Consider the following 24,601-nt stretch of genomic DNA (forward strand, 5'->3'; position numbering starts at 1 on the left):
GCTGCTGAATTCCTCCTCAAAATGATCACTACAAGAACTCTTCTGACCTCCAACCCTTCCAACAAGAGAGCCAGGGATATTTGCTGGCAGATCCTGGGTGCCTCCACCCAAGAGCTGCCAGAGCTCCTCCACACACACAGCAAAGGCTTTCATCCAAATTTATTATTGCAAAAAGCAAGGAATGGGAGCTGGGGAGGAGCTGGGCTTCCAGATCACCTGCAGCAGCCCAAGCTTTGCCTCCAGCCTCTCTCAAGCAGGGGCTGTAAGGACTCAGAATACTCTTGGATGGTTGTTTTTTTTTTTTTCCAGTAATAAATAATGTATTCTCCCCTACCCAGGCTACAATTCTCAGGCTTTTATCACCCCCATTGCCATATGTTGTTCCAGCGATCCCTGCTAACCCCCTGACATTTTCATCTGTCCCCAGGCTCCTTTGTATGGCAACATGCCACATGTCAGGAAATCCCACCTCTGCTTGCCCCACCAGGGAGTAAAAAACCAGCTCTGGTGCTACCCCAGCGAGCAGCGAGGCATCGGTTCTGGTTATCAAATAATTACTTAGACCTGATTTAAAAAATAAAATAAAATAAAATAAAAAATAAGCTCACATTTGGCACAGCTTCAGTTTGGAGGGAAGAGTCAGAGCTCTGGGCTCATAACTAACCTGTCAATGAGCTTGCCCTGCAAGAGGGCAGGCAAAAGGTCGATGCCGTCAATCTGTCTGTCCATGGGGGGCTGCAGCCCCACCAGGGAGAGGCTGGTGCTGAAGAGATCCATCACGCTGCCCAGCTGATGACTGACCTGGAAAAAAAAAAAACAACAGAAACCTATTTGTAAAGATACTTTCAGTCAAAGCCCAAAGCAACCAGGCTGGGTCCCACCAAAGCAGTTTTGCTTCCTGAGCCTCCTGCTCTGCTAAACATCCCGGGAGAACACGGCCCCTGCGGTTGTCAGCAAAGCTCCCCTTAAAATCATAAGTGAAAGAAGAGGCTTCGTGTTCCTCGACTTCTAGGGAGCATTTGCATTTTGATTAATTCTCTCATTTCCCTCTCTTTCTTCTCACTTCTGTGCAGCCACTTTACAGGAGCACGTTTGCACAGAGTTTGACTAAATTCGGCATATTCCGAGTCATGTGTGGAGTGAGAAATCAGCACTTAAAACAAGAAGAAAAAAAAAACCAAAACAGCAACTCATCTCTGGAGGCCAGAATACCCTGAGAGAGTTCCCAGAAAACACAGGGAAGGATGGATAATAACAAAAAGAGCTCGATGACTACATCTGCAAACCATTTCCAACAATTCAAGAACTGTAAAGTTGGGGTATTTTTAGTATCAATTTTAACAAGGCAGAAAAACATCTGGGTTTAGCTCCAGTGGAGATCTTCAAGCTGTTTTTTTTTCCCCTTCCTTAATTGGAAGCCATACTTATCTCTGTGGTCTTAATTATTTATGTTTTAGCCCACTACAAAGCCTGTTCTGATTCCTTCTGACTCTTTGCTCCCCCCCTTTCCATGGGATGCTCTGGTAGCCACTGGAGGGTGTTTCATTAGCCAGCCACACTCTCAGCTGGAACAGATCCATAGCAGGACCATTTTGCACCAGGATTCACAAGAGGCAATGTGAAAAGAGCCTTTTCAGCTGTACCACTTGTTTGGAGATAAGAAGCCACGTGATACACTCCACATCTGTAAGCACAGCAGCACTTCCTGACTGAAATCCAAGTTTTTGCAAATATTCCAATGCTGGGACTATCCAGAGATATGTTTTTATCTCTGAATTAATCTTTCCATGCACAAACAGCTCCCCAGCCTGTGAGCTGACACTCATTACTTAAATACAACAACAACTTATAACATTATAAGTTATTTTTTGTGAGACACTGGCTCTAGAAGAAAACTACTGGAAACTGCTATTTTAGCTGGGATACTAAGCCTCTGATTAAGAAGCTGGCTAAAAAAAGTGAATGTCTAAAAGAAGAATTAACAAGTTTTTTTTTTAAAAAAAGAAACTGGAGAAAGCAGCATGCAGGGGACTGATTAGGAGTTTAACATTACAATATCACATCACTTGATTACAGTAATTTCAAATTTAATGGCTTTCATTCATCAAAAGGTGTTGGCAGGAACACATAATATTAAAGCTGCATGCAAGAGCACTTCCACAACTCTGGAGAAGAAATCAAAGTGCAAAGCTTTAGGCACAACAGGAAGCCTGACCATGGAAACCCTGGCTGGAAGGCATGGGTGATGTGGGCAGGATCAGAGGGGCTTGGGCACCTCCAGTTAAACCTGGTTCACAGCAAGAGGTGGTGGTGACAAAGAGAGGTGAGCCCATGAATCCTTTGCAAAAAGCAGATGTATGCATGGAGCTCCCTCTCTGCAGGGAGAAAGGGTTGGGGATGTTCAGCTGTGGGGAAGGAAAGCCACAACTGGGACCTTGACTGGGGTAACTGGGACCTCCAACCCAGCCCTTCACATCCCACAGGATGAACAGGGGCACTGCCCCTGGCACAGGAGGTTTTCCTCTGGCCTCAGATGTGCACACAAAAAGGACAAACATTAAAAAAACCCAGAACCAAACAGCACATCCCCCCCCAAACCATCACCTTGCAGGTGACAGAGCTGGACAAGCCCACGAGCCAGCGGTGCTGGGAACATCCCCACAAAGGATGACAAGTGCTCAGCATCCTGGCCATGATGCTGAGTCCCTGACAGGTTTATCTGCTGGATAATTCACCCTGAGCACACCTGGGGAGGGGGCAGCAGAAGCACCACATGCAGAGCTCTGAGTGCCACCCCCTCCATCCCTGACAACCCCCCTGACAACCTCAGGGCCAGGCAGGCACAGGGGCACCTGAGCCTTTCTGTAATGAGGTCGCTCAGCAATTCATAAAGCAAACCCCAAAGTCTCACAAAGCAACCCCCAAAGTCTCTTTTCTTGCTGTTTCTCCCTTCTCTCGCCTCAATCTTTTGATCACAGGCAGCAAGAGGCAGTCACTGACCTGAGACTCGTGCCTGTAACATCCCCTCATTTACCCAGTGCCTTGTGACAATCCTGTGGGGCCACCAGGATCTCCTTGTTCTGGCCCTTATTAACCACCACCAGATGTAGATGACTCTCTTTAATCATCCAATTACATTGCTGCTCCCAGACAACATTTTTTTTCCCCCCCCCTGTGAAGCAGAGAAAACTTCTTAAGGAAATTAAATGCCCGTGCCACAGCCACTTGGATTTATCTGGGCTCTGCAGCACCATGTTGGAGGGGGAAAAAAAAAAAAAAAAAGGTTAATATTTATATAAAACTTTGAAGTATTTTCAGAGGAAAATAAATAAATAAAACAAAAATTACCATTTTCTCTCCTGTCAACAGTGCTCTTTCATTCCAGTTGGCTTTCCCTGTTATTTTTTTTTTTCTTTTTTTAAGAAAAGAATAAAAAAATTCCAGAGAGGGCAACAGCCCAGAGAAAATAAATAATATATAGAAAAAAGAGTGAGATCAGATATTGCTCCTATCAGTGAGAAACAGGCAGTATTACGCACGTAAGAACGGGTTATTCCCCCCCCTCCTCCTTTTTCTTCCCCTCCTTCTTTTTTAATAAACTCTCAGTATACACATAATGTCTTTAAGAAAATGAAATCCTTTTTGCTGTGGGCCACGTCTCTGGCAGGAGCAGTCAGCAGTGCTGTTATCAGGGCTTTCAAGCTTTAACTCTGAATCAAAGGCGACAATTAATAAAGTCGCCCCCGCCAGGAATGGGAAGGAGGGAAGCTAAATATTTGAAACTGGGTGAACAAATGTCAGGGTGTTTTTAAATAAAATCCTTTTACAGTTATCACAGCCAGCAGACCTGATATCCCTGTCTAATTCAATTTCAATTTGCGCCCCGTGGGAGATAGTGAAGAAAAGGTTGCAGTGCTGTCTTTGGGTTGATATGTTCTTTTCTCCTTCAGGAAGCAGGCACGAGAGAGGAAGGGGAGGAGGAGGATTCAAATACCAACAGAATATGATTTTTTTTTTTTTTTCCTTTTCATTTTTTTTTTTTTTCCAGCTGGATCCTTCCAGAAGGCAGATGTGATGTGGGGAATGTTGAAATGCTGATTTGTTGTGAATTCACCTGGCAAATGTAGCTGAGGAGGGAAGTGCAGAAAGGCTGTTTTGTGTGTGAATAAATATTCCTGATGGGGGAGCAGAATTTACTGAATGTTGATGCCCAGAGCAACACACACTCCTGAGGCATCCCTCTCCCCCAAAATAAACCTGCAAACCAGCCAACTGCAGCAATTATCCTCACCTCTGCCAATAGCCTGCTCAGTGGTCACAATCCTGTCACATAACTTCTTTTTTTTTTAAATAAAATTGTGCTCCTTTCATTCAGCAAGCAAATGTACCCTTTTAAAACCCCACTCTATGTTTTAACCAGATTATTAATAAATGGCTCTCCAGTTCCTAACTGGATTTCCCTGCCCACAGACACACATCTTCTTTTTTTCCTGGCTGCTGCTGTGCCAACTGAAGCAGTCACTGCTCCTCTGGCTCCTCAAAACATCCACACTGGGAAGGAACAACCACTGCACAGGGAGCAACCCCACCCTGGTTCAGAGCTCCCAAACCTTTGGTTTTTTCATCTCTCCTGAAAAGGAAGAGCAGCCTGAAGCAGTTTTCTCCCATTTTACAGCTACCTGGAGGACACAGGACTTAGGCTTGAGGAGTTTAAACTCACAGCCAGGAACACGTAGGAGCCACAGACTGTAAGACACAGCAAATGAGCCCAAAGTGTACAAGCTCTGGGGTCTCTTCACTTCCCTACATCAGGAAAAAGGCAATGATGGAGCAGTGACTCCAGGTGCCCATGAGCTGGGTGCCACAGAAGCAATGCCAAACCTCTCACCTGCTCTCAGTGCTGCTGGGGTACCCGTGCTGGAGCCTCGGAGGCAAGGATGGAAGCAGAGAAGACACATGAGTAGCTGTCACACATCTACTGCTCTGTCACCCAGAGCAAAGAGCCCATCCTGGGGACAGAGCTCAGAACAGGCTGCTCAGGGGACAGGAGTGGAGTCCAAGGGACATGAGGGAGCAGGCAGCATCACCACCAGGAGCTCAGGGTAGGGAGGATTTCATGTTAAGCAGGTGCTTAAGTGCCAGGGATGATCTCAGCAGTGCTGGAGGAGGTTTTCAGGCTCATGCTGGCTGTGGTGCTGGTCAGTCCACTCACCTCTGCAAACAGGTTAACCCTGCACAGCAATGGCTCTTCCCAGGAACTCAAACAGCAGCTCTCAGGAAGCCAGGCAGCAAGCCCTGGCTGCTGAGAGCCTCCTGCACCACTCCCAGCTTGCACCACTCCCCAAAGCCCAACCTGTGAGAGGGGTCCCAGGCAGCCAGGGTTTGAAAATCAGCACAGTGATTTCTCTAGTCATGTTCTTAATTATCCTCAGAGTTACTACAATGGAAAGAATTTCTGAATTTGGTATTTACTTGTCCCCATTTATAATGCCTGTTTACTTTTAGCACATTATTCAGTTTGGACATGGAAAACAAAACAGTCAAGCTTCAGTTTCATGTTCTCTTGTGCTAGCCCAGGGCTGTTGTACTTGGCTTGAGAAGGCTTTATGGAAATGTTTAAATTTAAACAAAAAGAGTGTTTTTGTTTCAAATTAAAAATATAATAAACCAGCCCTAGTTGGGTTCTCTGAACTCTTTCAAAATGATGAGACCCAAATACCCTCCTGCCCTCAGCTGCAGGTCTTAGCTTTCTGTTGGCTTCCTTCTAAACATAAATGATAATTTATCATTACCCTGACTGAATTAAGCCACCAAAAAGAAATGCAAGTTAGAAAAATGTTTTATTTATGAATAGTTTGCAGTCTTAAGCACAGTGCCCAGCTAATGAAGTGTCACTTTCTTCAGGGATGAGAGATGCTCACAAAGGGGAGGGTATCTGTACTATTTACTGTCAAACCTGCCTGCAGAAGAATTGATTGCATCTTTCTTTAATGAGAGCTGGGAGGAGAGAGGCTGGGAGTGCCACTGGAGGATCGTTTTGAAGTGATCTTATCTGAATTGGTGTACAGGCAGGGAAGAGCAGCAGTCTGGTATCTAGAGCTCCCCAAGTGGAACTTTTATCCAAGACCAAAGCCAGAGCTGTGAGGGTCAAAGCACTTGAGAGTTCAGGGCACAGGGAGTGTGTGTGAGCAACACCCTCTGGCAGCAAAGTTTCTTTATCCTCCAGCTTGTTTAAACATGTAACCCACTTAAAAAAATAAAAATAAAAAAGAGCTGTGGTCCAAAAGGCCAAAAGGGTTTAAATAGAACAGGAGGACAAACAGCTCAGACCCCTTGGTGCTCACGGAAGTGTTGATCAGAGCCACTCTGAATGCAGATCTGCCAGGAGGGACAGGAATGGCAATGTTCTCCAGAGCCAGCATTCAGCCCCTGATTTAAACAAGCATCCAGACTGACACTGGGCATGGCAAAAGCCTGATCCAAAGCCTACTGAGCCCCACCAGAACCACTTCATTCACATCAGACTGATCAGAACAGCTCAGAGTGGATACTCACCTGTCCTGCAGGGATGTGTCCAGGCCACCAGGCAATTGCTGGCTCTCTCATCCCCCCTTCAAAGGTGGTTTGTTTGCCACACAGAAAACGACCATTGCTTCCTCCTGGAGAAAGAAAAGCAGCCATAAACCCCACCACCTGCCAAGATCCTATTTCAAAGGGACACTCAGCTAGGGAATTTTTTAGGCTATTTTAAAAGGAATTTTCATTTCTGCATGAATGGTTCCTCAAAGAACAAGTCCAGAGGAGTTTTGGAGTTTGTTTTCTTTTATTGTTTGGTGCTTGGGTTTTTTTGTTTATTTGGTTGGTTATTTTTTTGTTTTATTTAGTTTTCTTTTAATATCCCTTTACAATGACATTTTAGGGGTGTCTCTATAGGTCAGAGAGAAAGTGCCACTTAAACACAACTTGCCATCAGCCAAAATAAAAAAATACCAAACCCCAAACAATCAGAAAATTCTTTGCTGCCATTTTCCTTCCCTTTCTGTTTATAACTGAAGGAAATCTGTCACTTTCAGGCAGAAACTGTATTTTTTTTTTCATAATCCTTTTAAAGTACCTGAGCAGTATTAGATGCAGATAAGAAAATGAGAAAAATAATCATGCATTCCCTGAATGTTCCCTCTCAGAGATAGCAAGTGCTTTGCAGGAATGTCTGGGTTTTTAACCCAGCTGTGCAGCTAATGCTTGCTGAGAACCAAACAGGGAGGTCCATAAGAAGTCAAACAGGATGGTTCAGCTGAAATCAGAACTCAGGATACTCCCTGCTCTGTGGTCCAATAACCACGAGACAGTTTGCCTCCAAAGAGAGGAGAGTGGGTTATAAAATCAATTTGCAGTGAGTCTGTTGGAGAGAAACAATCATTTATACAACAGCAAACTTGTGGAGTAATAAAAGTCCTCCTCATTGCTATTTTTCATGAGAGCTAAAGGAAAGCCTCTTGAACTCTCTGTAATTATTCAGAAAGCTCAAAGATGCTTCTGGCAGATGGGGAGTAAACACCTTGTTAAGTAGTGTGCTTGGTTCTAAACATATTAAAAGATATTCACCCCCTGAGAGTGGAGCAAAGTGGAAATGCCCCCAGGTGAACAGCCAGCTGGGTTAGGACAAAGGTCCTTTTAGCCAAGGACACCTCCTCCCACAGGTGACCTGAGGTAACAAACACACCCTAACTCAAACCAGAAATGCTCTGAATTTTGAGGCTCCTCCTCAGTGCTTGAGGGAAAACCCCACTTACAGACCTGCCCCCAGCCCTAACACCGTGCTTTAAGCTTTGATTTCACAGCCTTCTTCAGCTGAGACTCACCCTGCTTAGGAGCTGAGATGAGAGCAGCCCCATTATCCGAGGTGAAAAAGACAAAAGTGTTCTCACTGATCCCCAGCTGCTGGAGGTGGCCCAGGAGCTTCCCAACGCTGTCATCGATTTCCCGCACGGCATCTCCGTACCTGAGGCAAAGGGAGACCCAGAACATGAAAGGCAGCAAAAGAACAAGTGTCACACAGTGCAACCACCCCCCCTGCTCTGAGTGGGACAGTTTCTACCTGTGCTGCAGGAACACTGCTCCTGTGCTCAGCACCAGGTGCTGTGCTGAGGTTTTCCAGCACCAAACCCGGGTCTCCTGCCCGCAGAGCACAACCCCTCCTGGGGATCCAGAGCCACAGTTTGCCCAGGTGCCAGCCACTCTTGGGCAGAGCCCAGCAGCTGATAGAAATTCAGCTGTAAAGTCCTCAAATACAGGCAAAGTCACCTTGACATAGGCCTGAAGTTAATAACATAGCTTTTTTTTTGGCTTTTTGCTTTTTTTTTTTTTTTTTTTTAAACATCCATTTGCTTACAGACCCTGCTTTGAAACTGCACTCCCAGAAGCAAGGCTCACAGTATCTACAGAGCTCTCTGCTGCCTGGAAATTGCATTTCTCATGCATGCTCTTCTACTTGCTGCTCTGATTTATAGGGTTTTTAAAAGAGGCACTAATCATACTTCCAAAAAAAGTCATCCGTGCCACATCCAGCACTTCATTACTCACACAACAGGAAAAGGAGCTTAAACTCCCTTTTCTCCCCCATTTTAGCCACTTCATCCTCATTTCAGATTCTAGCAAAATGATTATAGAGCAATCCAAGCAAAGCCCTTGCTAACCAGTGGATTTCAGCACACACACACATACACTTTTGAGAAATGATCTGTTCACTTGGACCTAATAAACAGTGCTTAGGTTTCCTGTTTCTGCAGCATGAGGTAGTCATTAAAAAACTCCCCACAAAACCAACACCCACAAGCCCCAGACTTACAGTCCTCTCTGACTGGTGCCCAGGAAATGTTTGGAGGCATAAACAGGAGCGTGGGTAGCATCAATTGCCCAGTATAAAAAGAATGGCTGCTGGCTGGCCTGCTGCTTGGTAATAAAATCGAGAGCTTCCTGTAAACAGCAATAAAAATGAATTTAACAGAATCATCTTCTGCCATCTAAATCCCTCAAAAAAAAAAAAAAAAAAAAAAGCAGCATAAAGTCACTGCTGCTTAGAAAACAGTATTAAAATAGACAGTACCTGAAGGTAGAGCTGAGTCAAGTTGGATTCACCTGTCTTCAGATCGATTTTGAAATCTTCATAATATCTTAATCAGGGGAAAAAAAAATAAAAAAAAACAATCCTAAGGAATACACAGCATAAAAAGGCTTTTTTGCCCCCCTCCTTTTATTAACTGTGTAAGTGGGTGACAATCAGGTCAGGGCTGCTACTCAGCAACCTCTCTTTGGATACTACAAAGAATGGCACCAGTCTTTTTCTGGTGGGAGAAAGCAGTGAAACAGCTAGATCCAAATTCTGCAGGTTTTGGACAGAGCTGAGCCATCAACTTTTTTCACTGTTAAGCTGTCAGAACAGGGGTAGTATGGTTAAAGACCTTATGTCACCACTCCTTCAGTAGAGAGCTGCTTGATGTGAGAGGTAAATCTGCACAACTTTCAGGGAAACAGAGCAATCCTAGAGTCAGAACTTGGGCTGCACTGAAAATGTTATGTTAGAAGTATCTTTGGACACCAATTCAGCAAATAAAGGTGTGGGGCTGCCCTCAGGAGAGGAGCAGCAAGAGAACTGACAGCAGGCTCTGGAGTGAATGGGCTGCACTGAGTGCAGTTATGGAAAGAGACAAAAGGTTCTTACACACAAGAAGGGAAGGAATAAAGAGGTCTTTCAGCACAGAATGGAACCAGCTTCCAAGGGAAGTACTGGAGTGAAATCACCACAAGAAGCCTTCAGGGCATGACAGGATAAGCAAACACCCCTGGGAGAGAGCAGTCACACCCCAAGATGCTCACACACAGCTTGGCATTGGTGCTCAGATCTTTGAGGCTCAGAACCAAACACTTAACTTCATCTTTAATGAGCTGCAGCTTTAAAATTGAGAAGGTGAGGTAGAGCTGAGGGAGGCAAGACTCCTACAGAAAGTGGTTTAGGAGTTCAGCACAAAGTTAGTCAGCTCCCATGCCTGCTCTCTGAGGGCATCACTGGCACAGAACCAGGTCTGGGGGTCTCCAGCTTTGCCTGGAGCAGTCAGAAGCAGAGAAGTTTGAGTGCCACAACCACAGCTGAGAAGCAACAGAGCTGGAATTCCCTCTGCTGCCAGCACTGCCTCCAAACCCTGTTCCTCACCCAGGGAATTCTGTCCTTGCTTCCTCCCCAAGATGTGAAGTTCACACACCTCTTGGTGGCTGACCTGGACCTCCTGCTTCTGGCTGCCTTTTCCTACAAAGCTTTCCATTCATTCCCTAAATTAATAAGAACTCCCCCAGGCCTTGTGAGGCTGGATACTTGACATGCTATAGAAGTGCTCCAGACAGACTGAAGCACCTGTAGATCACCCCCAACCAGCCCTCTGAAGCAGCTGCTCTTTTTGCCAACCCCTTCTCACCAAAAAAGGGTTTGCAGCACTAGCACTTATCTTCCAGCACTGTAATCTCAGCAGGGAAAGCAAACAACATCACATTAGCAGGCAAGGAGCTGAGTTACCTGCCAATCATCTCCCAGTCCCGGTACACGGGGATGTTGGGCAGTGCTCTGTTATCAAAAGGCCCAAAATGACAGTTTGGGGACCCAAACCATTCATCAAACCCGTGCTTCAGGGGGTGGAAGTGGGGCCTGTGACCCAGATGCCTAGAAACAAAAAGATGAGTTAAAATTCTGCTGCAAAGAAGCAAAGAATCATCTCACCAGAAAGGCATGCAAGAAAACAGTCTTTGCCTAAGAACCAAAAACTTCAAGCATTTTAATCAAATAAATGACTGCAGAGCACGGGCTTGATCCTTCTCATACTCCTTGCAAGCACATCCATGCAGGCTCACTCCAGTGCTTCCACAGATCCCAGTTTAAACTGCTGCCCAGTCTCTGGTTTCCATTATTTCCTTCTGCTGCTCTCTTCTCCCAGGTTGTCTCCATGATCTGGACTGATGACAACACTGCCCAAAGCCACTGCAAGGACACTCCCAGTGCTTTACATCACCCTCCTGACCTCTGACAAGTCACTTCTATGCCACTAACCTATAAAACCACAAGGTAAAGCTTGTGAAAAAGGTACCATTATATCTGCATTGCCCTTATGGAGAATTCATGCTGCCAAAATGGTATGGAGAGACCTGAATGTAAAGGAGAGAGAGCTCTTTATGTTCATGAGAACATAAAAACCACTCAACTACTCCTGCTGACAGCTCCAGTCCACCAAGCAGCTTGAGAATTCTCCATCCTTGACTTGAAGATGAAGCTCCTCTCTAATCTCCAACTCCTATTGTCTCCATTGCCTTTATTTCTGCTATCTTGGAGACACAGCATGTCCATCCTCTCCCAGTCTCCAAGAGATCTTTGTAGGTTAATGTTTATTTAATCATTCCAGCTCCCACTCCCCAGCATGCACCTGGAACCTGTCCATTTGGTGCCATCACTTTTGGAACATGAAGGGCACAAAATGCATTACCTGAAGCATAATGATCCAGGGTGTTATTGTGAGCTCTTTCAAAATGAGTCATAGTGGACAAGAATCCTTATTCCAGCTACATTCATATCTTGGTGGTGGAACTAAAACTGCAAGTCTGACCTGAAGGGTTTTACTCCTGCCTCATTTATATACATGCTAATACAAAGCTGTTCCTGGGTGTTTTCCTCTCACAGGAGACATGGAAAAGATATTTAATTCAAAGAAAGCCCTGAGAGAAATTGCAGAGGAAGACATTTGAAAAAGGTACCAAATAATTACTAAGCTGCTGATTATTCTCTGCCTCTTGCAACACAGGAAAATAGAGAAATGTTGAAATGAAATGCAACAAATTCCAAACCAGCCACGGAAAATACTTGGCTTGCAAACCTACAATTGAACTGTGAAACTCACCATCACAGGACACCCTGAAAAGTTTTAAAAACAGATATTGAAAGGGTATAAAAATCTCCTGCTGGAAAGCTTAAAAACCTTTAAAAGCCCTGAAATTCCACGCATGGCTCAGATCAGACTCCAATTCACCTCCTGTACTTTGCATTTCTTGACACTTTTCTAGGCAGCAGGTGGGTGCACAAGTGATGCCACTGTGCAGCATCACTACCCAGCCCTGCCTGGGAGCACAAGGAGAGCTCACTGCACATCCAGATGCATCTGCTTCTTGCTGACAGCTCCAGGTCTTCCCAAGCCTTGCTGTTTTCCAAAGAACTGCCTGGAACCAATCTGTGTTTGCCTCGTTTATTTCTTTTCCCTGGGTGTATGAATTTACATTTATTAGCCCTGAACTGCAGCTGATTGTGTTCAGCTCAGTGATCTGATTCCTCATGGCCACTCTGCTGGTTGCATTTGTGGTGATAAATAATTCACTGTCTTAGGTTCCTTTGCTTCCTTTCAGATCTCAGCAGCACCCATGGACCTGACCACAGTTTAAACTCACTCTTCCCTAACTTCAGGAAACTCTTAAATAAATTCTGTCCCAGTACTGCCCTAAACAGTTCCCCCCAGTGCTGCTCCTGCCCACATTTGTTACCAATGCCTCAGCTAATGAGCAGCACTCCTCTGGTGTCTACAGACTTTGGAAGTTGCTATTGATTCATTCCTTTATTATCACTGCACAGTTCCAAACTGGGAATCAACTGTTCAGACATCCCCAGGCCCCAAGGGATTCCATTACAGCCCACAAGGCACATTTGAAATTCAAATTGTACCAATTTCAACTAATAAGCTGGTGATTCCACCCTGCTGCTTGGATCCAAGTATCTTCTGGGCTTTTCCCTTCTGGTTCTTTGCAGACATTGCAACACACAGGGTTTTTTTTTCAGAAGTTCTGCTGCATCCTCTGCAGAGATTCCATTACACTTCCATGAAAGTCATCTTTTAAAACACCTGGTACCAACTATCCTGATCTTAAGACACCTGGTATCAACTGATCTCCTGCACTAGATAAACAATCTCCAGTGTAGCCCTGGGGATGGCTGAGTCTCTGTTTCTATACCTCTACCCTCCAAAAAGAAGCTTTCACAATTTAGTCTACACTGTTAACAAAAACCCCAACACCTAGCAGAGGCCAAGGACAAAAAGCACATGGGTGCTGAAGACAAGTTCCCACAGAACATCTTGGTGGGTTTTGATGAGGTAGCATGATCCCTGGATGAAAGCACAAGGACTGGACAGGTTTATAAACATATATACACATATATCCCCATCCAAACTCCCTGCAGCTCTGTGTGAAGGTGTGTGTATGAGCTCAGTTCAGAAACTGATCACACCAGAGGAGGAAGATCCACCACAGATTTCAGAAGCTCCAAACAGGGTTGGGTTTTATCCCCTGCAGTTCTGGTTGTTGTGCTGCTCCTTCACAATTCATACCCACACGTCCTGAAATCTCAGAGCAAGAGCTCTTAAAATAAGTTTACCATTTGCCAATGATCTTGTTGACGTAGCCAGCTTTCTTCAGCAGCTCTGGAAGCAGTAATTCAGAATCTGGGATTCCTCCTACTATATCCTGTGGTGTGTAGGCTGCATAAAACAAACAAAATATCTTTCCAGCTCTTCCAAACACCAGAGCAAACAGCTCGTGACTGCACATCATCAGAAGCATTATTACTGGGGTCAGAAATAGCAGTCAGTATGAAGTCCCAGCAGTATCACTTTTTGGAAATCCTCCCAGGCCATGAGATGAAGAGAGCAAGTGGATTGGGAGAGATCAAAGGGATTTTTCCCAGCTCAAGTGATGGATAAACTCTCTCAGGCTGCAAAAGCTGAAAGAAATGAAGTGTCTCCCCTCAGCCCACAGTTCTCTGGCCCTTGAGAAGCAGAGGTGTGAGTGATCAGGGTGCAGAGAGCCAGGCACACTGGGACCCAAACCAACCCAGGAATGTTCTGAGCTGCTCACCTTCCCTAGGAGCACCAGTGCTACAAAACTGCCACGGCCAAACACGGTGAGCAACCCAGCTGCCAACTAAAACTGTGAGCAGCTTGTGCTTTGGGTGTCAGCATGCACCCCAGGGGACTTTCTTTCACCAGGCACCAATTAGACTGCCCAGAGGAACCACTTCTCAGGCAGCAGAGGCAAAGGGACCCACCAGCCTCCTTCGTGGCTCTTCATTTGAGGAGGTTTTCTGCTCCATGAAGGGGAAGCAATAAATTCTTAGCGGCTGCTCACACAGCAACCTTTTTGTGCTAGGCTGGGAGATCTATCAGGGAAGATCACTTTAGTTCAAAGCAAAACTTCCTAAGGGGCACAAGGGGAAATCAAGAGAGGAAGAGGAATGAGGAATGAAGCCTGTACCGTTTCTGGCATGTGCATTGGTGGTGTAAAAGCCATTCCTCACCGGGAGACGGCCCGTCAGCAGTGCTGCCCTGGCTGCAAGGGACAACAAAACCCTTTTACTGTCCATGCACTCTCTGATTAATGTCAGTGTTGTCATTTTAAGGCTAAGGACAATGCTCTGACTGAAGCAGATCAGTGCCACTTGGCCACAGCCACTACTAAGGTCACTGCCATCAGAACAGGCAGCAATTCCCCTCTCTCCAGAGAGCCCCAGAGACAGGCAGGGTCTGGCACAACACCCTCTGACTTACTCCAGCACAAACCCATCAGAAATTAAGCCCCTCTGTTAAATTACCCACTGCTGAAGAGTAATGACTTTCACTAGTCCATGTAGCAGCATCTCAGGAACTCTGGAAGCAATACCTGACATGTAAATGTCAGAGGAGATGGGAACACAAGCTGCTGATGTGCTCCAGGCTGGGCTTTCAAGTTTGCCTGAACAAAAGGCACATCACAGTGAAGAAAGAGCTGCCCACATCCAGGTTTGGCAATAAAAGTCAGGTCCTGACTGCAGGAAACACTTAAACTGCTGTTTAAGTTCACCACTGGACTTAGGACACCAGCATATTTTAAATGCCTTTTCTGAGCAAGGATGACACCAGCACACTGACAAATTATATCCACAAGGAAAGCCTGGGTAAAAAAAGCTCCAGATCCTCATTTTTGTTTCAGTTCCTGGATGCCAATCAGGTTTGAGGAAGAAAAAAACCCAACAAACCAACCCAAAAAACAATAGCAAAACACAAAACCCCAGAGAAAAAAACAACAGGGATAAAATATCTGTCTCTCCCAGAGCCAAACGTTTCTTTTATCTCTTTTGTCCCTTCCCCAAGAATCCTGCAAGCCACCAGGGTCAAAAGCAGGATACAACAATGCTGCCAATCCTTGCATGAGAGTCTCACCAAACTATGTACAAAATATATTCAGCAGCAATTTAAATACTGCTTTGTCTGTTTATCCCAAAAGAAAGATGGAAAAAAAAAAAAAGTGATGTCTGAGGCTGGGACACAAAACCAGAATGCAGAATGCTTTAGCTGGATTGATCTGTTCACTAAACACTGCTTTGTATTCACCAAAGATTGTAGGTTTCCCCATCAAAACACAACTAAAAAGGCAGCAAACCAGCAGATCAAAGCACCAAATCCAAACTCTGCCCTGAGGTAACCACTTGTTGGGTTGCCAGGGGCTGGCACACATCCCAGCTTCTCCACAGGTGTTAGCTGGAGACTGAACTTTACTTACATGGAGAGCAGAGTGGGCTGGCAGAATAAAAGTCCAGGAAAAGCATCCCTTCAGAAGCCATCTGGTCTAAGTTAGGAGTCTCCTTAGAAGGCTCTCCAAAAGCTCCCAAATCACCCCAACCCATCTGTGGAAAGAACACACCCCAAGGTGTTGAGTGGCACCACAGCAGCACTGGAGTGCAGCCCCTCATCTCTCAGCTCCTGAGGGAACACCCCACCAACAGGATAAAAATTATCTTTCCCCACCCTGTGGAGCAAGGGAAGCAAATTCCTGACAGAAACCAAGTCCTGAGGTCACTGCTGAGGGAAGCCATCAGGGTTCACTTGGAGCTGACTGGACAAGAACCCTCGTGGCTTCTCCCAGGTGCCTGAAGAGTGGGCAGCGGGGAAGGGGAAGAGGAAGGGGAAGGAAGATGGGAAGATGATGGGAAGATGATGGGAAGATGATGGGAAGATGATGGGAAGATGATGGGAAGATGATGGGAAGATGATGGGAAGATGATGGGAAGATGATGGGAAGATGATGGGAAGGGAAGGGAGTTACAGAATGCTGAGTGGTGCTGTAGAGCTGCCAGGCTGACATCCTTCAGTCCCTGGCTCCATGTCCTGCTGCCTGACCTGGGGTGAGGCTGCTGCATCCACCCAGCTAAAGGCCAGGGAAAGCTCTGAGCTCAAGAGCAAGCCCTAGACAGAAACCTGCCAGGGGCATCTCCTGTCACACTGCTCATTTACCAGAGGGTGGTTTCATCCTCAGCCTCCTAGTTCTGAGAGGTCACACCCCAGGAGCACCATTACCAACCCCTTGTCTGCATTCAGGGCTGAAATCCCCATTACTGGGAGTAATGCAAATAAAAGTGACTTAAGCCAGAAGGTTCCAGAAGGGAAGAAGTTAATGAGCAATTCTGCTTTAAAAAAGGCAATAACTTCCTTGACTACAGAGAGACTTCAGGTGAGCACCTGATGTGGAGGGCATCATGCACTGAGATCTTTAGGGGACCATCTGCCTGGTCCCATCTGGGAGCCCAGTGCTGGCACTGCAGGGCTGCACTTTGGGAAGGAGAATTGTTGGCAGGCTGCAGAGCTGGGTGCTGAGGTTGGAGCAGAGCAGCAGTCAAATGGCAGCACCTCACACCAGGGTGGGGAATGAAAATGAACTCATGGCCATCACTGCCAAGTTCCCAGTTCTCCTGTGTCTTTATACAAGGAGGGAAAAGGGGAAGAGAAAATCATGTTGCTGTGATTCAGGCACAGTGACAGTGACAGAAGTTACTGAAGGATCAAAGGAAAAGGAGCAGAGATTTACTTTTAATGAGCAGCTTATCAAATAAATCAATATTCACAGGAGCTCCCATCAGGCTCTGCCCTCACCACCTCTCCTGCTGCACCAACACTTGAGAACAGGAAAATCACTGTCCCAAGGAGCCTTCACCTTGAAAAGAAATGCCAGACTGAGGGGAAATATTCCTGAATGGAACAGAGATGGACTGCTGGAGGCTCACCTGGCCAGGGAAACAAGGCTCCCAAGGGAATTACCTTGTACAGGAGCAGAGAAGCACCATGAGAATAGCAGCCAGGCAGCTGTGTGGGACTGAGAGGACAAAGCCAAAGAGGGAAGAAGAACTCAGCCACCCCCTGAGTCCCACCCTACCCCCCCTCAATAGCTCTTGGACACAGTGCTGCTACAAACACACCCCAAAAACTGACATGAAAATACCAGATGAGAATCAAAACGTGCAGATGGCAGCACATGTTGGAAATGTTTCCTTCCTGAGACCCTACAGGGTGTAAAAGGCTTTTAGTTGGATACAAATCTGTGATTGCTTCTTATCTCTAGATCTGGGAAGGTTCTGCTGTTTTCTGCAGGGAATACCAAGAGGTCTGCATTAAATTCTGCAGTGTCTCCAGTGCAGGTCACCCTGAAGCAGAACAGGGCAGGGGGCTGGATCTTCCTTCCAATTCCTCACCTCTTTTTTTTTTTTTTAAACAAAATCTGGGAAGGACTCAAAAAAGAAAGCCCCTGAGCCTTGTATTTAAACTGATTCAAATATTCCTGCTTGCTTCCATCAAACTTTTCCAGCCCATCACATGGCCCCGTGAGCTCTGCCTGAATCACTGCCCATGACCCACAGCACAGCCCCTGCCCTGGCCCACACAATGCCCAGGACACACTCCCAAGCCCTGCCAGGCCCTGGAGAACATCCAGAAAATGACTGATGTGTAAGACAAAGGGAGCCAACTTGCTGGAACCTCTCTCTAAAGGCTCTGCCCCAGCACTGGCTCAGCTTTAGACCCAGCCCAGGAGCTCAGGAGCCTCCCCCACCCCCCATGGCTGCAGGAGCCCCTTTCCCAGACATCAGCAAAAGGTTCCAGAGAGCAGCTCAGCTCTGCCCCCAAGGCTCTGCTGCTCATCCCATGTCCCACCAAGCCCCCATTCCCAGGGCCTGGAGGAGGGGGGGGTACCACAGCACCCCCTCCACCAGCCCCAGGACCCCTCCTCCCCACCAGGGCTCTGCTGTCACCCCAAATCCAACTCCCCCCCAGCCCACACTCTGTAACAAGCACTCCCTAGAGCTCCATTTTCCCTTGCCCTCCTTAAAGCCACACTGACCCCTTCCCAAGAACCCTTCTCTGGGGACAGGTGACCACAAACAGACCCCCCTCAGGGTCACCCCCTCAGCCCTGCTCAGCCCCCACACCCTGACAGCCCGTGTAGCCAAAGCCCCAGCTTCCCTTAGCCACCCTGACCCCTTCCCAGGATCCAGGGCCCCTCTCTGGGGACACCTCTGCGAACACCTCTGCTGTGGGGTGTAGGCACAGGGCTGCTCCCCAGGCAGCACCCAGCTGAGTGGTGAGATGGCAGCTTGCTCCTTCCAACCATAAAACAGACCCCCCCTCAGTGTCACCCCACACACACACCCCCCAAAGTGACTCCCCCTCAGCCCCCACGCCCTGCCAGCCTACAGAACCACAGGGCAGAAGGGGCCTCCAGGATCCCCACACCCCTGCCCGGGAACCCAACCCCAATCTGGGGACTGGAACCCCGCCCCACATCCCCTCCCACCCCGGCGCCCCTACTCACATCATCCATGAGGAGGATGAGGATGTTGGGGCTCGGGGGGCTCAGGGCCCAGCACAGGCCCAGGCCCAGGCCCAGCAGCGCCAGCGCCGCCCTCGCCATGGCAACCGCGCGCGGGCGCCCACCCGCCGGTCACGTGACGAGAGGGAGGAGCCCCAGAGGTCACGTGAGGGGCGGGGACTTTAAAAAGGGGTTCGGGGGAAGGGGGCGGGGCCTGGGAAGGGGGCGGGGCCAAGATGGCGGTGTGCATCGCTGTGATCGGCAAGGAGGTGGGGAGGGGGCTGGGGGGGCTATAGGGACTGGGGGTACAGGGGCTGGGGGGCTATGGAGGTTGGGGGGTTATAGGGGCTGGGGGGGGTTACAGGGGCTGGGGGGTTATAGGGATTGAGAGGGGGGTCATAGGGACGGGGGGGCTATAAGGACTGGGACTGGGGGGGTTATAGGGGCTGGGGGGGTGGGGTAATAGGGACTGAGGGGGGTATAGGGACCTGAGGGGGTTATAGGAACTGAGGGGGGGGTTATAGGGGCTGGGGGGGGTCATAGGAAGTGGGGGGGTATAGGGTCTGGGGGGTTATAGGGATTGAGAGGGGGTTATAGGGGCTAGGGGGCTACGGGAGTTCGGGGGGGTCATAGAGGCTGGGGGAGTGGGGTAATAGGGACTGAGGAAGGTATAGGGGCTGGGGGAACCTATAAGGACTGGGACGGGGGGGGTTATAGGAACTGAGGGGGGGGTTATAGGAACTGAGGGGGGTTATAGGGAGTGGGGTGGGGGTGAGGGGAGCAGGGCCAGGCCTCAGGCTTTGGGGGGGACCCTGGGGCCTGATGAGGGGTGAGGGGAGTGAGTCAGGGTCTGAGGTTTGGGGGTTCTGAGCAGGGCTGGGGGGGTGATGAGGGGAGCAGGGGTGGGTCTGGGGGCTTGGGGGGGGCTGCAGCAGGATGCAGGCAGGGCAGAGGGAGCTGGGGTGGCAGGGATGGTGTAGGGGGGTCCCCTGTGGGGTGCTGCTGCTAGGAGAGGGGATTTCTGGTGGAGCTTTGTGTGGGACCCCTGTGAACACCTCTGCTGGGGGGTGTGGGCACAGGGCTGCTCCCCAGGCACTGGGAGGTGTTCTGGGGGGCCCTGTGAGCAGCACCCAGCTCAGTTTTACACCCTGAGGGCTGAGGGGGCAGCTTGCTCCCCCCAGCACTGCTCCTGGGTGTGGAAACCCCGATTTAAGGGAGGTTTTATGCTTCCCCCCAGAACTATCCTCTCTACATCCGGAGTGTGCCCACGGAGAACGAGCTGAAGTTCCACTACACCGTGCACACCTCCCTGGATGTGGTGGATGAGAAGATCTCTGCCCTGGGCAAGGCTCTGGTGGATCAGAGGGAACTCTACCTCGGGCTCCTCTACCCCACAGAAGACTACAAGGTGTATCCTTCCCGTGCCTTGCTCTCCCCAGGGGGTTTAAGTCCCCAGAGTTACAGAACCATCCGGGTTGGAAGTGTCCAACCCTTGATCCTCCCCCCCCACTGTGGTTCCCAGAGCATGGCACTGAGTGCCACATTCAGTCTCCTCTTAAAAACATTATTTGAGCTTCTCTTGGGCTTTTTCTCTGAATCCCCCAGGTGGAGGTTACCAGCAGACCTGATCTCTGGGCTCTCCTGAACTGCTTGTTCATTTCTGAAGTCTCTGCTCTGTCACTGAGAGCAGAAAATCTCCAGGTCACTGTTTGTGCTTTCCTTCCCCCCCCCCAAAAAAAAAAACCAAACCAAAAAAAATCCTTTTAATGAGAATTCCTCCCCCCCACTCCCCCAAAAGAACCCAAACAAACAAAAAAAAACTTTTAATGAGAAACCCTCCCCAAAACAGCCAGTGGGGAGGCTGCTTCTGAACGTGCAGGGCAACTTGGGGTTGTCAGAAGCAGAAATCGAGGGGAGTGAAGGTTTAAGAGCTCAGCCCCTCCTGGTACCTGCTGTTTCTCTGAGCAGGTTGCAGCCTTGCTGGAGCTGCTGTGCCAGGCCCTGGTGTGCCAGGCAGGGGCCCCTTAACAGCTGGGCAGCTATGGCTACGTGACCAACTCCAAGGTGAAGTTTGTGATGGTGGTGGATTCCTCAAACACAGCTCTGAGAGACAACGAGATCCGCAGCGTGAGTGCAGGAAGGCTCAAGCACAACCTTTGCTGCTTCCCCTGCCTCCTAAAAGGGCTGAGAAGGGGGAAAAAAACCCCATTTAAAAGCATTAATTAAATGCCAATCCTCTTTCAGATGTTCCGGAAGCTGCACAACTCCTACACAGACATCATGTGTAACCCTTTCTATAACCCTGGGGACCGTATCCATTCCAGGTGAGTGGGGTCATCATCCTCATCTTTGTCACCTCTATGATTCTGACTCTTTCCAGAGCTTGTGGTGTAGCTGTCTGTCCTGGTTTGGGCGACACTGTCATGGCACAGGACCAAGAGCATAACCCCTGGGTGGGTGCCCAGCTCAGATGTCCATGTGTGGAGTTTGGGCTAAGGCTGCACAAAAGGACAGTGAGAATCTCATCAGAAGTTGCACTGGGCTCTCACTCCCATCCCAGAACTGCTGCTGGAAACACTGAGTGAATGTTTCTGGGGGAGGAAAAAAAAAAAATCCTGTTTCATAAGTACAAGCAGAACCATAGGGCAGGTTGGAGAGAGCAAACAGCAGCACTTGGCCAGGGAAATTCAGGAAATTCAGTGTCTGGAACTCCTCACCTGTGAGAACCAGCACCTCCTGTTTGTCCTCTGGAATCCCAGAGGGAATGTTAATAATGAGGTTTTGCTGCCTAGGGAAGAACAACAACTTTTACACTTGGCTGAGGCAGCTCTGCAGCCAGGGTAAGACCTGACCTTACTTCAGCTTCATTAAAAATCATTATTTACTGCAGAGAGCACATTAAAGAGGTAAAACTTCAGCTTGGGGAACACCAGCTTGTTAGTCAGAGGCATGGGTAGGTTTGTTACAAGCTCTGCTGTGCAGAACTAGCTGCTTCCTTAGAATATTCTGTTTTCTTCTCTCTCTCCAGGGCTTTTGATAACATGGTGAACTCCATGATGATGCAGGTGTGCTGAGGCTCTCACCCCAGCCTTGAGAACACTCCCCCTGTCCAGGAGGCTGCCTGCAAAGGGATGTATATATTTTGTCTTTGTTCTCTGTCAGATTTTAAAGTTATTCTGTGTAAAATAAACTCCACACCTGCAAGGTCTGCATGGGTTTCTGCTCCAGCAAACCTGAGGAGAGCACTCGAGTCCCTTCAGGAATCAGGTGAGAGCCAGCTCCTCCTTTGGGAAGCTCAGAGAGGAGGTTTTGCTCCCCACAGAAACGTGTCCAGCTCTGCCTCTGTGCAGCTCCAGTGTTTCTGGAGAAATTGAGCTCTCTGGAAGTGCAGCAGCTCCTGCTGTGCTTGGGGTGTGATGATTGTGAGGAGCAGCCTAGCTGGGGGGCACAGGAGTGACTCTGCTCCTCAGATCCAACAGCAGACCTGCTGCTTCATTCTGACAGGAACATCCACACCAGGAATCCTGAACTGCATCACTTTGTCCTCTTTTTAACTTGGCTGGGAGTGCTCAGATCTCTGTGTGCTTCACTCCTTCAGTTCTGGTGAAGAGAAAACTCTGCAGTCAGCCCAAGGCTCCAGCTTTCTCTGCAACCCAAAGCACCACTTTGCCTCCCCCTCATCCCTGCCCTGATCTTCCCTGCCTGGGGGAGTTCTTTGGGTAACCCACAGGATTTGGCTGTTCACAGGAACACTTCCCAGCACCTCCAACCCAGGGCAGGGAGCACAGGAACTGCAGCTGGGATAAACACCAGAACTGAAGGCAGCAGCACTGCCCAGCTGCCTGGCTCATCCCAAACTCACCCCTGTTAGCAGCTCCTCCCCCTGCAGCTCCCTGCTCTTCTAGTTAAAGACTACCAAACCAAGAGCAGGTGTTTGTGTTAAAAAAATGAAATAAACACAAACTGGGCCATCCCCAGGTTCTGAACCTCCTGAGCAGTGCAGCTGCAGTGAGTTCAGCAGAGGTAACACAGGCACCCAGCACATTCCACACACCTCTGCTCCCTTCTCTTTCCTGCCCTGCAGGCAGTCTGTGCTTCAAGCACCTCAGCAGTTAAAGAAACCACCCAAAACCCACATAAAACAGCTAAAAATAAAACCAAGCTGCCCAGCCCCAAAGGACAGAAGAAGCCTGGAGAGAGCCAGGGCAGCTCAGAGGATCAGCTCCCAGCCAGCAGGGTCTCACTGCAGGTGAAGTTCACACAGCAGGATCATTTATTTTTAAAAGAAGTGACATTTACAATACCTTCTCGAACAGAACTTAAGTACATTTAATCAACAATCTGTCAAATAATAGGGGGGGATGGGGGTGGAAGTGCTCCAGCCTCTCCCACCCTCTTAACAAGCCCCAGCTGCACAAAACATTATCATATAAAAAAGTCTTCACACTCTTTTTCACTCCCAGAGAGGAGCTCAGCATTCCCTCTGCCACCAGAAAGTCCAAATGCCCCAAAGTAGTTTTAAAAATTAATTCTCAATTCATCAAGCTACTATTTAACAAAGTTTAAAGCCCTAGAAAAAAGACACTTTTATATTCTAAAGCCTAAGGGTAGCTTGGCTCAAGGCCAGCTTCAGCAGCACCATCACATGAGGCAAAGTAAAAAAGGAACACAACATCTAGAGTTAAAGACCCAAGCTTAAAAAAAACCCCAAAACAACAAATCTTGATATCTGAAGGGGGAAAAAAAAAATAAACCAGTGGGATTTTTAGCCTGGCAGTGCCCCCCAAGCTGTGAAAAGCTGCTTTAGGAGCCAGTTCCATCTGGGGGAGAGGAACCCTCACCAAGGATCCTGGAAGATTAGCATGAGAATTAGGTTATAAAACCCATTTCAATGCAGAACTTTGCCTGGTAACTCTTGTCTGGTGGTGTGCCTCTCCTAACACAAAAGGTTTTTTCCTTTAAAAGCCAGACAAGATCAGCAGGACAGGGAGGCACCAGGCACTGCTTGGTCACCAGCCCCAGCTCCTGCTGGGTGCCTCAGTCCTGACCCTCTGGTCCAGCCAGGTTCACACCATCCCCAAACAGGGATCTGGAGCAGGAATGGAAGCAAAAAGGAAAACCAGAGCATATTTCCAACAGTGGAGAGATGATTTTGTAATACTGCTAACCACTAGGAATAAAGCAAAATGAGCTGGCAGCACCCTCTGATCCCTGCAGCCTTGGAATTAGAGGAGGAGGAAGATGGGGTTTGTTGACACATGAAATACAAAAGGGGAAAGGGTATTTTGACACCCAGGTCTTGTTTAACCACCACAGAGATACAGAGGCTTCCAGAGAAACAGCAAAGGATGCTTCTTGCCCTCCCTGAGCAGCAAACTAAAAACCAGACCCAAACCACATCATTAGGCTCCATCCTCTTCCCAAGAAGAAGGGCAGAAAACCCACGAGGCTGATGAAGGAAAAGCTCCCCAGCCTGTCAGGTCTAGAGCTGCAGCCCAGGATGTTCTCCACTGATCTGAAGAGTCTTTGCAAAGGTCTTTAGCATCTTCTTACGGACAGGAGGAAGCAGCACCCAGGTCTGGCAGAGACACCTGGCAAAGCTGAGGGTGCTACATGTGCTGAGCAGGAGAGGTCCTCTGGGACACCAACCTCAGCCCTCCAGTCCAGCCTTTCCCGATGGGATGAGGCTGATGGTTTGGGAGAGCTTTTCCCTTCCCAGGACAGGGTGTTCTCTGGGATGAAACTGGTTCTTGGTGACAACACAGTCCCCTAAGCAAAGCTCCAGTGAGCCCCGGGGTGGTGGCAGGGCTCCAGCTGATCTGCAGGCAGAGCTGAGCCAGTCTTCCCTCCTGCAGCCCAGCCCATGGCTCCCTCACCCATAATCTTCACAGCCAGGCAGATGGCATTTTAA

General features: G+C 48.4%; 2 protein-coding genes across 5 annotated transcripts in view; one reads left to right on the plus strand and one right to left on the minus strand.

The window, feature by feature from the left end:
* Positions 1 to 18,831, minus strand: part of GALNS (galactosamine (N-acetyl)-6-sulfatase) — a 42,583-nt gene extending 23,752 nt beyond the window's left edge. For 3 of the 4 annotated variants that reach the window (XR_003988014.1, XM_030457543.1, XM_030457544.1), the window contains exons 1-10: positions 18,694 to 18,831; positions 15,616 to 15,739; positions 14,332 to 14,406; positions 13,457 to 13,559; positions 10,568 to 10,711; positions 9,107 to 9,173; positions 8,849 to 8,976; positions 7,863 to 8,002; positions 6,556 to 6,659; positions 665 to 801 (exon numbers count right to left, since the gene is read on the minus strand). Coding sequence is in view for 3 of the 4 variants with exons in the window: in XM_030457543.1 (XP_030313403.1) it covers positions 665 to 801; positions 6,556 to 6,659; positions 7,863 to 8,002; positions 8,849 to 8,976; positions 9,107 to 9,173; positions 10,568 to 10,711; positions 13,457 to 13,559; positions 14,332 to 14,406; positions 15,616 to 15,739; positions 18,694 to 18,792 (1,121 nt within the window). In the remaining variant the exon portion in view is untranslated. The remainder of the gene's footprint in view (positions 1 to 664; positions 802 to 6,555; positions 6,660 to 7,862; positions 8,003 to 8,848; positions 8,977 to 9,106; positions 9,174 to 10,567; positions 10,712 to 13,456; positions 13,560 to 14,331; positions 14,407 to 15,615; positions 15,740 to 18,693) is intronic. The other variant, XM_030457545.1, reaches the window with a different exon arrangement.
* Positions 18,832 to 18,905: 74 nt separating this feature from the next.
* Positions 18,906 to 21,894, plus strand: TRAPPC2L (trafficking protein particle complex 2 like). Its single transcript, XM_030457555.1, has 5 exons — positions 18,906 to 18,959; positions 19,928 to 20,100; positions 20,730 to 20,817; positions 20,935 to 21,014; positions 21,719 to 21,894. Exons 1-5 carry the CDS (start codon positions 18,927 to 18,929, stop codon positions 21,762 to 21,764), a joined length of 420 nt encoding a protein of 139 aa, XP_030313415.1. The 5' UTR covers positions 18,906 to 18,926; the 3' UTR covers positions 21,765 to 21,894.
* The last annotated feature ends 2,707 nt before the right edge of the window (positions 21,895 to 24,601 follow it).

Source organism: Calypte anna, chromosome 11 (assembly GCF_003957555.1).
Source record: "Calypte anna isolate BGI_N300 chromosome 11, bCalAnn1_v1.p, whole genome shotgun sequence".
NCBI classification, from domain to species: domain Eukaryota; kingdom Metazoa; phylum Chordata; class Aves; order Apodiformes; family Trochilidae; genus Calypte; species Calypte anna.